The sequence below is a fragment of the Nycticebus coucang genome, chromosome 10 (genome assembly GCF_027406575.1).
Source record: "Nycticebus coucang isolate mNycCou1 chromosome 10, mNycCou1.pri, whole genome shotgun sequence".
NCBI lineage: Eukaryota > Metazoa > Chordata > Mammalia > Primates > Lorisidae > Nycticebus > Nycticebus coucang.
In genome coordinates, this window is record NC_069789.1 from 105938700 (window position 1) to 105954498 (window position 15799).

General features: G+C 45.5%; 1 protein-coding gene across 7 annotated transcripts in view; it reads left to right on the forward strand.

The window, feature by feature from the left end:
• Positions 1–15107, forward strand: part of KCNN3 (potassium calcium-activated channel subfamily N member 3) — a 161334-nt gene extending 146227 nt beyond the window's left edge. For 4 of the 7 annotated variants that reach the window (XM_053607363.1, XM_053607366.1, XM_053607364.1 and 1 more), the window contains exons 6-9: positions 2526–2653; positions 3544–3613; positions 6640–6843; positions 7133–15106. In XM_053607363.1, the coding sequence (XP_053463338.1) occupies positions 2526–2653; positions 3544–3613; positions 6640–6843; positions 7133–7267 (537 nt within the window). In that variant the 3' untranslated portion in view covers positions 7268–15106. Of the gene's footprint in view, positions 1–2525; positions 2654–3543; positions 3614–6639; positions 6967–7132 lie in introns of those variants that run through there. The other 3 variants (XM_053607361.1, XM_053607368.1, XM_053607362.1) reach the window with 3 other exon arrangements.
• The last annotated feature ends 692 nt before the right edge of the window (positions 15108–15799 follow it).

The window sequence follows — 15799 nt, forward strand, 5'->3', positions numbered from 1 at the left end:
AGACGGGACCCAAACCCCCATCAGGGAAGTGTGCACGGAGCCCTCTACAAGTTCAGCACACCACAGAGGGTCATGTGGCCTTTACCTGCTTCCCACCCAGAAATGCTCAAAGCAATCATCCAGGTGAACTGGAGGAAGACCGGCCACAACAGCATTTACTGTCCACCTGAGCAAGCACAACGCTGTGAAAAGCCTATTTGCTTTTCTCTTTCAGGTATTGATCTACTGAGCTACGTGCCAGGCTATTTGCTGGCAATTAATTTCAGAGTCAGCTCAAGAGATGGCTGTTAACATCACTCTCCCAAGGGGCCGGGGCCTCCCTTCAAACTCATAATGATGGCAAGCAGCCTCTGTCCGCTGCCTGGGCTGGGCCATGCACTTAGCACCTTACATTTGGGACGAAGATAAGTGCAGGGTAGACTCTGTGCTCTGTCACGTTGCTAATTGAGGGCCATGATGATTTAAAAAACAACATCTGATGTCCTTTCCAATTTCTTGATCCTGGAAAACAGGAAACGATTTTATATAAAGATGAAATCTTTCCTTTGGACCACATGAAAACCTTATGCTCTTCTTGGATGTGGCTCTTGTTTTGACTGTGCCGTTAGCTGTGTGACTCTGGCACTCGTACCCCATTTCTAGAGTGGTTTCCTCATATTTGAAATGGAAGGTTTGAGCGAGATGGTAATAGCTGATATTTGCATGGTGCTTTACATTTTATACAGCACTGAAACCCACTCGCTCAGCTTGCCACTTGTGGCTTTCTGGTCTTGGTCTGTGTTTTTCTTAGTTTATTCGTCTATAAAATGGGGATAATATTAGCACCTTCCCAACAAGCTTGTTGTCAGGATTGAATGAGCTGTCCCTGGAGGTGCTCAGACATGAGCTGGCACCTGCTGAATGGGAGTTGCTGCCCTCAGCACCATCCAGAACTTCGTCACTGGCTCATGTGGACCTCATAGCAATCTTTAAAATAAAGATTTTTTTCCCCATCTTTTAGATTATTAAGCATTTGCTCCTAAACTGCTTAATAATTGGCAGAGCAGGGATTGACCTGAAGGCTTGCCTTGGAGGCTGAGTGCCTGGGGAAACGGAAGAAATCATGTGTCAAATTGCCCACTCCCCCACAAAAGTTACACTATCTGCAGAGAGAAAGGCTTCTCTTGACATCACCTCTTCAGCCTGGAGGCTGTGGTCCACTCCAGCCCCTGAGCAGAAGCTCAGAGCCACACTCTCCTGTGCCTGCCCCTTCTCTCCTGGGTACCCCAGCCTCCAGCACCTGCTCGCTCCCACTTGCTTCCCTTTAGGCAAGAAAGTACTAGAGGTGGGCGATTAAGTCACTGAAAACCATTTTCACAGTGAAGTTCTACTGTACAAAAAAGCAATATTTATGTCCTTTAGACATTTCTGAGAAGACTTAGCTGTTCTTTTAAAAACATTACTTCAGCGCCAATGAAAAATATAATCCAGCCTCAGTAATAAATTTTTAAAACATACACACACAAAAGTTGTCAGCCGGCAGAACAGTGTCTCCTTGCCTTCCCACATGTCTCAGTGTTTTAACAACGTCCCATCTGTTGATGTCGGTCTGAAGAAGCGGGTCTGCCTTCTCCAATTTTATTAAAATCCTTTCTGGCTTGTAGCCTGATTTCTACTGGGCTAGCCGGCATGCTTCCGGGCCCCAGGCCTGTGGGCCTGTGCCAATTTGCATGGCCGACAGAAATGGGGACAGTTAATCAAAAATCTGTGTAGCTTGCGCTCAAAAAGAATGTTTTCTCTGCTCTTGGTACTAATTGCTGAAGATGTCTGTGTTTGGATTAAAACTTTGTCCCCTGCCATCTGGATGTCACTGATATGTCTCAGCTCTGTTGTGAGCCTGGTGGTGTCAGTGGTTTCCATGTCAACAGCTGACAGCGTCACATGCAGAAACGTGTGGTTGCAATGCAGTGAAGGGGCCGCCTTGGGAAGGAGCAGCTCTGCTTCACACCTAAATATCTTCTCTGATTTTCAGGCATTGCTCTGAAATTATCTGTGTCAATTACGTTTACATGTAACATTGCAGCTTAAACAATGGACTTGTTGATTCTTATAGTTCCCATCGGTGGGAGGCCTTGAAAACTCTTCAGCTGATCTCTGAATCCAAGAAGTGTACCATATATATGAAATGGGACCCTCAGGTAAAGCGTGGAAGTCTGCGAGTGCGGGCAGCAGGGGCAGGCATTCATCTCTTCAGAGGGTGCCCCAGGCCACCAGGGTGCAGTAATGCCTGTCTAAAGATAGTGTCGGCAGCTGTGGTCAGGAGGGAGCCCTGAAATAATTAAGGAAAGACACTCTCAACTTTGAGTTCTGGTCTGCAGTGTCAAATACAGGGTTCATAAGACATGAATTTTAATCACTTTTCTAAGAGTTCTATAATTTTAATTAAGAAAATAAATCATTGCAGACTCATTTCCTTTTGAGGGAGACTACACAAAAAATGTATCATGTGAACCAGGAAAATTAACCCTGTGTTTATTTTTCCTTAGATCAAGAATGCTGCAGCCAATGTCCTTCGGGAGACGTGGCTAATCTATAAACACACAAAGCTGCTGAAAAAGATTGACCACGCCAAAGTCAGGAAGCACCAGAGGAAGTTCCTGCAAGCCATTCACCAGTGAGTATGCTGGGGCAGCTGGGCCCCGATGACCAGGTTGGATGGCAGGACCACTCAGCCCCGTCTGTGTCTTCCCATGTACTTGGGAGGCACAGAAAAAATCCTTCTGTTCTACGGAACTGGGCCCTGATCAGTCTGTTCTCTCACTCACTGCACCTGCAACATGCCAGGCCTCGGGCAGGCTGTTGTGGAAAGCAAAAATTGGAGTAAGAGCCCCACAGGGAAGCCCAACCTTTTTTTCTTCTGCTGCACATTGGAAGAAGAGTTATTGTGGGCCACACATTAAACACACAAACAGCAAACAAAGACGATGAGCAAAAAAAGGGTCTGTGGGTAATTTTTGCCATATCTGACACCACCGATAAGCAAAAGAGGCCTCAAATAAAATGTATGTGGCCCTGCGGTAGGTTGGACACCCCAGCTAGGGACTCTCACAGTCCACAGGCGCACACACACACACACACGTATGTCATGCATTACAACTCAAATCAAAACAAACTGTGGCTGGTGCTTTCTATGATAGAGGAAATTAAAAAAAAAAAAAGAAAGAAAAGGAAAGGATGAAAATGTTTATGCTGACCTGGAGGTTTGGAGAAACTCTAAAAAGTGGAGAATAGGGCATTCAAGGTGGAAGGCACAGCCTGGAAGAAGGCATAGAAATAGGGAAAAGATCTGAGGATAGCAAGGAAACTAAAGTGACACAAGGTGAGCATTCATGGCAACAAGACTTTGGTTTCTCGGGGACCTGACAAGCCTTTTATTCTAGTCAGTTGTTACCTAAATTCAAAGTCCCCATGCTGGGTTCCAGATCAGAGGAATCAGTAGGTGTGGTGTGTTCTGCGGGGGGGAAGGGGGGCAGAGGGCTCGCCTGTTACAACTCTTCCCCACAGGCTGAGGCGCGTCAAGATGGAGCAGAGGAAGCTGAGCGACCAAGCCAATACCCTGGTAGACCTTTCCAAGGTGAGTGGCAGAGTCTGAAGACATCCTGAAGAGTTCACAGGCGCACCTGTGAGACCTGGCAATATTCAACCAGACAGTGCAGGACCAAGAAAGCAAAGAACAATTTCTTCTTGGTTAAAAAATTACCTGGGTTCAGATTTTTGACATTCACCGTCTACTGGAAGGTTTTGTTGTTTCTTCTTTTTTTTTTTTTTTTTATTGTTGGGGATTCATTGAGGGTACAATAAGCCAGGTTACACTGATTGCAATTGTTAGGTAAAGTCCCTCTTGCAATCATGTCTTGCCCCCATAAAGTGTGACACACACCAAGGCCCCACCCACCTCCCTCCTTCCCTCTTTCTGTTTCCCCCCCATAACCATAATTGTCATTAATTGTCCTCATATCAAAATTGAGTACATAGGATTCATGCTTCTCCATTCTTGTGATGCTTTACTAAGAATAATATCTTCCACGTCCATCCAGGTTAATACGAAGGATGTAAAGTCTCCATTTTTTTTAATGGCTGAATAGTATTCCATGGTATACATATACCACAGCTTGTGTTTCTTAAGTAAATGAGCTCAGGTTTATCTTTGCTTGCAACTAATTAGCTGACCTACTTAGCCCTTGTTGTTTTACTAGCTGTCATTGGGGGGCGCCTAATAGAGATGAGCTTAAGTCTGCACAGGGGTGCAGTGTGTTAGTGAGGTGATGGCCATGCTGAAAAGATACTTCTAGTTTGCAGTTCCAATTAGAAATCCATGTAACAGAATCCTCTCATTCTTACCACCCAGTTTTTCTAGCCCCAAATTGGTGTGTGGGGGGTGAATTTCTTCCCAAGAGGCAGATAGCCTGCAGTAAATGCAAAGACCCCAATGACCACAGCCCTCCTTGAAGAACCTGAGGGCTGAGGCCTGACCCCACGGTCAGTCTGGGCTCTTGCACTGAGCTGCCCCAAACACTGCAAAGAAACTTGCTCTTCTTGCAAGTCACCCAAGCAAGAAAACTGAAGGCTGTGCCACCGGCAGGGCAGAGAGGAGGTGCCGCCGAAGGAGGGCCCCCAGCCCTTCTGCTCATGGCGTCTTAGTAGAAAGTGTGTATCAGGCATGCAGCCAGGGCCAGGCTGGCAGAATAGCCCAGCAGATGGTGGTTACTGTGGTGGAAGACATTCTCTGGGTAAGCAAGAAGAACTCGCCTGGGTAAATTAAGTATCCTTAGCAAAGAGGGTGCAGTCAGAGAAGTCGCTGCTTGTGGGGCCTGTGAGCCTGTGGGGACGCCTGCTTGGGAAGGAACGCCAGGCCCGTGTACCTTTGGGGGCCACTCCTGGGTCAGGGGTATGGGACTTAATGTTCTTGGGTTCTAATATCAGAAACACACAGGACAAGGTCTAATGGAGGAGTTTGTTCTAAGGATATAGGGGAGTCTCATTCCAAGCAGAAGCTGAAGGCTGGAGTGTCAGACTGTAGGAAGGACAGGACCAGACAGAACCAGGCAGGGAGCCCGCATGACCCAGGACTGATCCCCAACATTGCTTCTTTCTCCTCTGTTCAACAGCCCGCTTCAATCCTTTTCCCCTCCTCCTACCTCTCTGCCTCTGTCCCCTCCCACCCTCCTTCTCTCCCTGGCAGACTATGATAAGCCCCACTTCAGAGCACCTGTTACCATTTAGCCTCGGGGAATTGGCCTCCCATTGGCCTTAATTCCAGAGTCTCAGAAGAGACAAGATGAGTGGCCAGTGCGGGTCAGGTGTCCACTCTTGGGCCAATCAGCTATGGCCAGGAAGAGGGTCGTGTGGAATAAACCTGACAGAAGTCTACCCTGTGAGCTTCAGAAATGGCCCAGGAGACACCCTAAAGTGTCTGCCTGTCACCTGGTAGGATACACTGTGGCTGATGCTCCCTGGGGACTCTTGAGCTTGCAGTGTCACCCACGGCCCTCAGAGACGGGTCAGCAGAGCAGAAACCCAGTGAGTGGGAAAGGTGCTTTGTGACTGGGGTGAAGGACTAAGCCACAAGTGACCGGGAAGAGTGTGCTGAGGGGGTGAAGGGGAGTTTCTGCAGAGTGGGGGCAGCATGACATCAGGTGAGAGGTGCACACTAGCATGCATCCATTCTTGTTGTTTCCTCCTGGGGGACCCGTCCACGGGCCTGGTGCAGCTTAATGCACTTCACATTGGCCCCATTCCCTGGCATCCTGGCTCCAAGCAGCAGGAGAGACAGTGATGCTAAGACCTCCCTTTTCCTTCTTCATGCCTCGCCCCCAGCCACCACCTTCCCAGCCAACCTTGGTTCTCTCTGAATTAAGAATAGGGCTGAGTGCAGGAGGGTGACTGGGGAGCACCCGCAGGATTCCTGCTCAGAGTGAGGGGAGCAGGACATCAGCAGAGAGCTTGGCCGGGCGGAGCAGCACTTCCGGGAATCCCACAGTAAGGCTCTGGATCCAGGCAGGCCAGGACCATCCCTGAGCGGGCAGCCCCCTTTGTCAATGTCATTTTACATTCTGGCTATTGTATCGCGGTGGGAGTGCCCAATAACTCTTAGCTGTGAGGTTCTTATTAACCCCAAGTTTATAAAGAAACCAAGACAGACAGGTCGGGAGGCCTGACAGGCACGTCGCTGGTGAGCAGCAGACTGGCTCTTGAGCCCCAGCCTGCTGGTGGTAGATCTGTTATGAGTCTATTGCATTGTCCATTCTGCACAGCTGTCTTTCTTTGAATTATTAGGTGCCAGGAGCCATGTGAGCTGAGAGGTTGGGTCTCTGTAAGAACATGAGGACAGTTTAGAGACCGACTCTACTTAAGAAAACAGAGCTGTTTCTTTTCCTTTATACATAGTTTCTAATACAGTGTTATCGCTAATGCTTATTACTTTTGTAATAAGGAAAAACTGCCCACGTCAGCCTCCCTGTCCCCTTTCCTTGGCCAGGTCAGAGGTGGCCGGTGTGGATGGCCCTGGGTGTGGCATGCAGGGGGTTCATCTTTCCCTCTGCAGCCACTTTCCGTGACCTGCCATCTCTCTGGCTCTCAGCTCTCCCTCTCTCCACACAGATGCAGAATGTCATGTATGATTTAATCACAGAACTCAATGATCGGAGTGAAGACCTAGAGAAGCAGATTGGCAGTCTGGAGTCCAAGCTGGAGCATCTCACCGCCAGCTTCAACTCCCTGCCGCTGCTTATCGCCGACACCCTGCGCCAGCAGCAGCAGCAGCTCCTATCTGCCATCCTGGAGGCCCGGGGCGTCAGCGTGGCGGTGGGCACCACCCACAACCCTGTCTCTTCCGATAGCCCCATTGGGGTCAGCTCCACCTCCTTCCCGACCCCATACACAAGTTCAAGCAGTTGCTAAATAAAACTCCCCACTCCAGAAGCGTTACCCATAGGTCTTAAGATGCAAATCAACTCTCCTGGTCGCTTTGCCATCAAGAAACTTTCAGACCAGGGAATGGAAAGAAGAGAGACCGAGCTAATTAACTAACTTGTGTTCATTCAGCGTGCTTGGTTTGAAATGCCTTGAAACCAGAAATCTAATCTCTGTTTAGGTGCCTCTACTTGGGAGCGGGAAGAGGAGAAGGCAGGTCGCTGCCTCCGGCAGGGCCCCTGCTGCGGAGCTGATGGAGAACAGAAGCCCACACTCAATCTCAGGTCTTCATGTGGGGGCAGGTGCACTGACGTAGTGACAGTGACCCAGCCTGGAAGAGGGGCCCGCAGGGACGGGGGCTCGTGTCGGACCTGGGGGATGGTTCCTCACCACTGGGGTCCTCGAGCACATAGCTCTCCTTTCCTTTTGTCTACGGAAGCCTCTGGGTGACAAAAGTAAAAGAGAGGTGCCCACAACTTACCAAAACAGACATCCCCAATTTAGACTGAAAAAAAAAACCCCATAAATAAAAAGCCAGATTTTCTGTCCAATATTAATACCCATATAAACCCGTGTGTTTGCAGGCGTGTGCTTATACACACATCCTACATTCAATCCAGATCCTTTTGGATTAACCCAAATAACAAGGGACCTGGTGGCTCACCCTGCACATAGTAGGCACTCTCAAATGGGTCCAGTGGTTTGAGTCTGGCATGAGATGCTTTTAGTTCAGGTGGTTGGTGAGTGTTGGCCACATCTGAGCTTCACTCAAGATGTAGCCCCTTCAAATACAGTGCAGGCAGTTTGTCCTGGCTGTGCACTATGCTTGGTGTAAGATGCAGGCCAAGCCAAAATGGTTGGCATTCGGGAGGGACAAGGAGGCTTCTTTAAGAACAAACAGCTTCTGTAGAGTTTTCTTATATCCAAACATGCTGTGTTTTGATGGACCAAATGACCGGGTGTATGTGTTGAGGGGAGGAGACAGGGATTGTGCCTGTGTACACAGAAAACGCATAACCAAACGACACCTTGGTGACTGGAAGTGTGGTTTGGGGGCTTCCTGAGCTGGGTTTATGCAGCAGCAGCTTCTTGCCCCAGAGAGTAGGAGTATAAAAGGGCAAACTGCCGATCAGGCGGAGGGGTGATGGAGAGTGGCCCATGTGGTCTCTTCTACCTGACCTGGAGCCATGTCAAAATGAAATAATGTGAGCGTGAAAGGAGCCTTTAGGGAGGCTGTAGGTAAGGCAGGAGGATATGGATTTGTCAGTAGCCTGTTCCTACTGTGCCATGTTAATCTTGGTGCAAAAACTATTCCAATACATCTCAAACTCCAAGAGACTTCAGAAATACCAAGGTCCAGGGTAGTGACAGGCACTGAACAGTTTTTTCATTGCTCCATCATCTGACCCCACATGACATTTGTGATGTGAAAACCATGTTATTCATCATTTTTCTCATTCTGAGGTCTTTGATGTCCATTTGTGAGAAATTTAATGATACCATATGGAGTATTTCATCTGTTTAAGGTAAAAGAAAAGGGTTTTTGCATCTGGCTGTCATTTCGGTTTAGCTTTGGAGACAAACATCATTGTCATCATTCCGAAGGTCACACCTCACAGTGCTGTTTTCCTTCTGCAGCACTGAATCTTCTAAAGTTGAGGGAACCACTGACAGCAAAAGGCAGGCGACCTCGAATGAAGGCCACTCTTTAGGAAGGTTTGGTCTCTTGCCTCCCGCTGTTGCAGCTGTCCCTTCAATGCTCCATCTTCATGGTCTGTCTTGGTAACTCCTTTGAGCATTTTCATTAGCTGTTTTGCACACTAGAGATGCCACACCAGCTGCTGGCTTTTTATTTTTTTACTTTTTCTTTGAACTACTGATGTCTGAAAGATCCCCCACCTTTTCTTTATTTACGTCCTAAGAAAGGTGCTCCTGTCTTCAGCGACAGTTCAGCTGAACATGGAAGCAAATGTACAAACAGATGAAATACCCGTGCAGTTTCTCTGTGGCACGAGTTCCGTTTCACAAAGTAAAGTCCACGGACAGGTCGACTTGAGTGTGCCAGTCCTGGTCATTTAACCTACAGCCCTCAAATGTCAATTCCACTTTGCCCCTTTCATTCTGCTATAACCCTGGAGTGTGTGTGTGTGCGCGTGTGGGCGTGGGTGTGCACATATGGGGATTTAGTCTTAATTTCCAATAAATGGTAGGCAAGATTCCACTACCACTCCTCCTGCCCAAGAGTGTGCACAGACTCTGATTTATCCATTGTGGTCTATGGATAATTTTTCTTTAACCCATCATTGATGCTCTTACTTAGGTAAGCCCTGGGAGACCAGGCTAGCAGCACTAGTTAAGGGACTGGCTAGAGTCCTTCCAGCAGCAGCTGCTGGCATCCTGGAAACACGGGCATTTGTAGTATGGTTGGACTTACTGGTAGTGCAATAGCTATATGGGGTTTTATCCTTTACAAAAGAATTCTTATTATGTAAAAAAAAAAAGTGCTCTAAATCTGCATGTTGATCCCACAATGGCAAATGGAAGGGTACTTCTCTGTACTAGAATTTCAGCTTTATTTGGAAAGTTACCCATCCCCCTGCAAGTACACTCTACCCTTGATGATTTAGGTATTGATTGTCCTGGGTGTAGCTTACCTATGTTTTCTTCCTACATCTTTTGGTTAATTCCACTGCACCTCAGCATCATAGTCAAATGGGAAAAGGGGGCAGGTGGGTCCTCATGCCATGCCTTCTTGTACCTTATTTTCAAGTTTGGTAGTGGAGGAGGTTTAATTATCTACTCAAGAATCAGCTGTATAGAAAAATGATTAATTACGATAACTTTACTCCAACACTGAACTGAGTTATGTCTGATGGCAAAGCCCACACTATAACCCTTCTGATAACCCCAGCAGAAGTGCCCTGCTGTTCCCTAAGACATCTAGACACTTGAATTAGAAACACAGAGCCAGCCCTCATCACGTAAGCCATACGATAATATTGTAGTTTCATGTACTGTAGAGTCAGGGATGTACTGTGACACTTTAAGACCACTAATCTCAGTGGACTTCAGGATATAGCATCAGTTGGTAAATTATACGAGACTAGGGGATCACTCCTCCTTAGATTGAAGTCCAAACAAAAATCTGCACCTTGGGATCGAAGGCCACATGTGTGTGATCATCATCAATAAATTGCCATAAAGTGTCTATGAATTGCTCTTGCCATCTTCATAATATGTACCTTCATGAGATCATATCTCTAGAAATGCTTGATACAATCCAAAAAAAAAAAAAAACAAGAGAGGAGGCCCTGAGTCACCACTGACTTCACTAGGGAGCAGGGGCCTAACAGCGAGCTTGTAAAACATGAACCGCAGGGCATGTGTATGAGAGGAGAGCCCGATGTGCTGGGTACGGGCAAGATATTGCTGTTATTAAAGGCCAAGAAGGAACAGCACTGAAGAAAACATTATTTTACTATATTGGGGGATTTTCCCCTTCAATTTTCAGTAATTTTCTTGTGAATAAACAATCCTGGGGAAAACAAGTGATACAAAATCAGAATAAACAAAAATTAAAACTTGATCCCCACCCGATTCCTTATAACTCTGTACCTAAAAGATAATATTCTCACACACAAACTATCCGAGAGAAAAAACTGAAGTCACTGTTGTCATAACAGCAACCCAGACTGTCTTTGTAGTCCGCACTTTGTTGCATTTGATTGCAGCCCAATAGTTACCAAAAAGTAATTGTTATGTACCAAATAGGTAGTGAAGTCAGTAGAGAGAAATACGGGATTAGCACATAGTTCCAGGCCCTTCCTCCCCCTCCCGAGAGTGACCTAACCAAAAGAGTTCACCCCAAGGTAAGAGGCAGGGCTGAAAGAGGCTGTGCTGGCATCACAGCAGCACATCTGAGGTGCTGTGACGTCATTGCACTGCCAAGGAAGTTACTATTTTTAAGTCACTACTGTCTAAAATGTTCCCAGTCTATGTGACCATTCCCTCTCCCTGAGAAGCAGACTAAGGATCTGCCTTTTTGCTATCCCATTGGCTCTGCAGCATGTGGTTCCAGCACTGTAGTTAGCTACCTGGAGGCTTCCCTGCCCCTGTGCGCTGGATGGTGCCCTGCGCGATGCCTCTTCCTGCTGCCAAAGTAAACGCAATGGGGATGGGGTCGGTGACGCCGCTAAGGAGTATTACAGGGATGGCAATGTCAACTGTCTACCTGTGGTAGCAGGAAGCTTGTGTCAGGCTGCATGAATAGAAATTAACAAATTCTTGTCAGACAAGTAATATTTAGATTTTTTATTAAAATAGACCGCAGCTTATTAAAAAGTACTCAGTGCAATGGTATATAAGTATATATAGACAGGAAAAAAATAACTGTGATCTTTTTGTTTTACACCATTACTGGAAATACCCAAACATGAACTGGAGTTCCCTCTGAACAACCCATTGTCAAATCTTCAACGAATGACCTCCGAATCTAGGTGCCAAGTGCCCTGTGACAGTTGTTTACACATCTGAGAAATGTATTCTGGAAGCCGTAACCTTGGGCCTGACTGTGTCGAAACAAACAAAAGAGACGCTGTGACCAACCAAGCTGGTGGAGGAAAAGCACAAAATTCAACACCAACCTGTGTTAGGATCCCAAAGAGATGCTGTCATTTAAAGCCAAAACCAAACAGAAAAACCCCAACCAATATGAATGTGATTGGAACAGCCAATGTCCAGCTTTGCAGAAGGAGGATGGGGAACAAACAACATCCCCTTGCTGTGTCGTACTGTCTGGGTGTTTGAATCTCAACCAGAATTGATCCACCTTCATCAGATACTTTTTTAAATGGTGAAACAACTCAGCTTTGGTCCCAGACTCTTGCTTCTGCACTGGCCACAAGAGAACAACAAAAGAGAGCAACAGGATATTAATGGAGGAAACATTTTCATGGCAAACTCAGAAACTGAAGTGTTTATATTCAGAATCAGACAAGCTTCAATATGAATTTGCATCTTGTCTCTGTACCGCTTGCTATTTTTTAATGATAGGAGAAAGCATAACAGTTTATTTTACATATGAAATATATTGCTATATTATAAAATATATTGTAACTTTCAATTAACATTTTGTATCAAACTAGTGTTTGGCAGGTTGACTGACAGCCTGCCCTCCCAAGGACTGTTTCTGAGTACACATCGCTGTTAGTGACTCCTGGACACCAGATCAAGGGTCCTCACACCACAGCCTATCAAACTGCCATATTCTAATTCTCCAAGACTGAGTATTAGAGACAAAAGAACATTACTATAAGCTTAGAAGAGTGATTCTACCTTAAATGCTATCAAGCCATTTCAGAAGAGATTTTAAAAGCCATCACTCCTTTAGTAGCTGTGCAAAGCCAGTTTAATAAAACTACAGGCTCTTTCTGTATAAATGCAAAGCCCATTCCATAAATTACATACATCTCAAATTCTGCCAGCCAGTTTTCCCTTGGCAATGTCAGAAATGGGCATAAGGAAGATGCCTGTTTTCCCGTCACTCAAAATACTCAAAATTCTGGGCAATATGAATTCTCTGTGTAAGTGAAACTGGGATTGGAGTTCCATCTACACAGGGCCTGGCGAGAGCCCAGCGTGCAGACGTGTTCTTCTGAGCTGGCTGCATCCAGGTTTTCATGTGTTTAGCAGCACCCTGGGGTGCGGCTCCTAGGGGAGTGATGGGAGGGACAGGACCTGCACAGCAGAGAGTGGAGCTGCCTTTTCTGCTAGTTTTCTCTAGCTGGGAGGAAATAAAGAATTTCAACTGAGGTATTGTTCTTTATGGCAAAATTAAGCCATTAACCAAATCCACCCCCCTACCCCCCTTCTAGCAGCCAAGATATATGTAGAATTTCTGAGTTTTTTCCTTTGAATGACCAAGTTGTGTATGGTGACAGAGCACAGGTTCCCTGGGACCAGTGAGCCTCCCGTCCATGAGGACCTCTCTTGCTGTCATCACTGTAGTATTTATTGTACAGGTGGGACCAGGCACGTCAGGGTAGATTTAACTGAGCCTTCGAGTCTCTTCCCTTCACAAACTCTGAAAAGTCACAGATTTACAGAGAGTGCAAAACAACAGATTTTCTCCTGGGAAAAAAAGATAGCATCCTCTTGAATTTCAATTTATTGGGGCTTAAATAACACAGATAAGGCTTGGGCCTCAATGCCATTAGTTATTCATGCCATCTGAAAGAGAAATGTCTACATGCCAGGCTGCAGTCTGCTCCTGTAGCTGACCCCTAACGTGTACCACGTATTTTTAAGGAGGGTAAATTCTCCTGGTGTCTGTGTCAGTTACACTGATCAACACTAAAACCATCAGAACCCTGGGCACCCATTTTTAGCAATCTGTTTACTCACTGGAGAATGGAAAGCAGCTTATTCTTAGTTTTACAATTGCCTGATGAATGTACTGATGGTAATTGATTTATTTCTTAATATTTTTCTGCTACTAAATGGAACTGTCTCTTTTGGCTTTTCCTTCCAGCACTTCTCTCAGACTTTTACAGAAAGCAAATATATTCTGACCTTTCCCTTCAAAGTTATCATCAATCTAGAATCAAGGAAACCAATATAAATTCCTAATCTGAGGAAGGAGACCTCTACACAATAATTAATTATATGGCATATGCCAAGCCTTGGTACTCAAAGTGTGGTCTATGGACCAGAAGCATTAGCACAACTTGCAAGGTTGTTAGAAATGCAGAATCTCAGGCCCGACACCAGACCTTCTCAATTAGAATTGGCATTTTAATAAGAGACCCAGAAGCTCTGTCTGCACAGTAAATATTAAGAAGTGCTAATCTCACCACACCATGATGATAATCAACCATGTTAACAATTGGACAATTAAGCCATTTCTTCCTTGAGTCTTATTTACAGAATTATTTGATCATGTAAAGGTCCTGTATGATCACAAGGATAAAGACAAAGGCATCTTAAAATTCCACTTGTGTTCATATGTATAGCTTGAATGGTGTACATAAAACATAGTGAAGTCGGTAAGAGGTAATTTTTTTCCAGTCTAATTTATTTATTTTATTTATTTTATTTTTTTATGTTTTTGCAGTTTTTGGCCAGGGCTGGTTTTGAATCCACCACCTCTGGTATATGGACCTGGTGCCCTACTCCTCGAGCCATAGGCACCGCCCTTCAATCTAATTTAAAAAGCACTCACTTCAGGATGGCACCTGTGGCTCAAGGGAGTAAGGTACCGGCCCCATATGCTGGAGGTGGTGGGTTCAAACCCAGCCCTGGCCAGAAACTGCAAAAATAAAATAAAAAAAAAAAAAGCACTCACTTCATAGCCTTGAGCCACCTCAAAGCCCCTTTTGAGTTTTTTTCATTGTAGCCTATTGCTGGCAGGGCTGCCAGAATATCAGGTGGTGCTCAGGGCAGGCCCCCTGAAAAGCTGCGCGGTGCCGGCCCAGCCCAGGTGGAGATGGCTGCCTTTCTTGCTCCCTCCTTGAGGAGTTCAGCATCCCACCAGTAAGAGCTCTCCTCCCCTAGAGGAAACTAGCAAGGGAAGTTAGTTTCACCATTTAGAAACATTCCTAATCCCTTTTAAAGTTAATTTTCTCATTTATTGCACCAACCAGAGACATTCAAAAGTGGTCAAGGAAAGATACAAATTCTGATGTTGGCATATGAACTGATATGTACCCAGAAACAGTCATGTTCTAAATTAATGGCTTTAACCTGTTCATTGTAAAAGTGCCTTGGACTTCAATCTAAAGAGGTCAGTATAAATATGTATGTGTGTGTGTGACGTGTATGTAGGCAAATATTTACACCTTTATACATACATAGGTGCACACACATATACCCGCACATTCATATATAATATATACGTACATATATAAATGCTCCATAATATATCATATTGCTATTCATAGCTCCATTTCTTTTGTCTGGTCCTATGTTTATTTGTTTAGTGAGACCTTTACATAGAGAGGTTCTATTCAGAACATTGATGTATTTTTTGTTTGTTTTTTACTTTTTATTAAAAAGGTAAAGGATATTAAAAAAAAAAAAAAAAAAAGTCAAGTGCCTGAAGGTTTTGAATGGAGTTTTGGTAAACTTTCTCAGGTCATCATCACCAAAGAGGACATGATTTTTCCTTTGGGAAACTTTTTTCTGTTTCTGTGACTTTCTTTTCCTTTGATGGAAGTACAAAAATAAGAATGGTTAAAGTGATTTTATAAGTTTTATTTTAGTCCATTTCTCTGGTCCCCATAAAGCATCAGCAAAAATTTTGTTCAATCTAGCGCCCATCAGCATCAGAAGGGTCTTCACATGCTATGCATGGCATTGTCACTGTGTCCCTCACTAAAGAAGGCAAGGACAGTGTTTAGATCAGCTCCAAACAGGGCAGGAAGAGCACTGGTAGGAAGTCCCCCTCCTCGAAGCAGGGAGACACATATGTTTCAAAAGGCTGCAGAGGGGCCCCATGAGCTCTCCAGCAGCCCTGACCCCCTGCCTTTCTGCAGTAATATGTTGCCCATGGGACTTAGCCTGTCTGCCCCAGCCAAAGGTCTTCTCTTTCTATGATGTGACAGCTTGTAACCAACCAACTCTCTCTGGTTAGAAGTCCCCAAAGCTCCAGAAGGACCAGGGTTCTATTGCTGCGCTCATGAGCTCAAGGACACACACTTCTTTAAACCCACTAAATCTCTCTGACTCTCTGCCTCTGTAGTGACACTTTCAGGACAGCCAGGGCCAGGTCAGAGAAGTAACACCCTGGATGTGGTGTCAATCAGAAGAGACACTGCAATGTCAGAGGGGACTAGAAAGACAATAGGTCTCC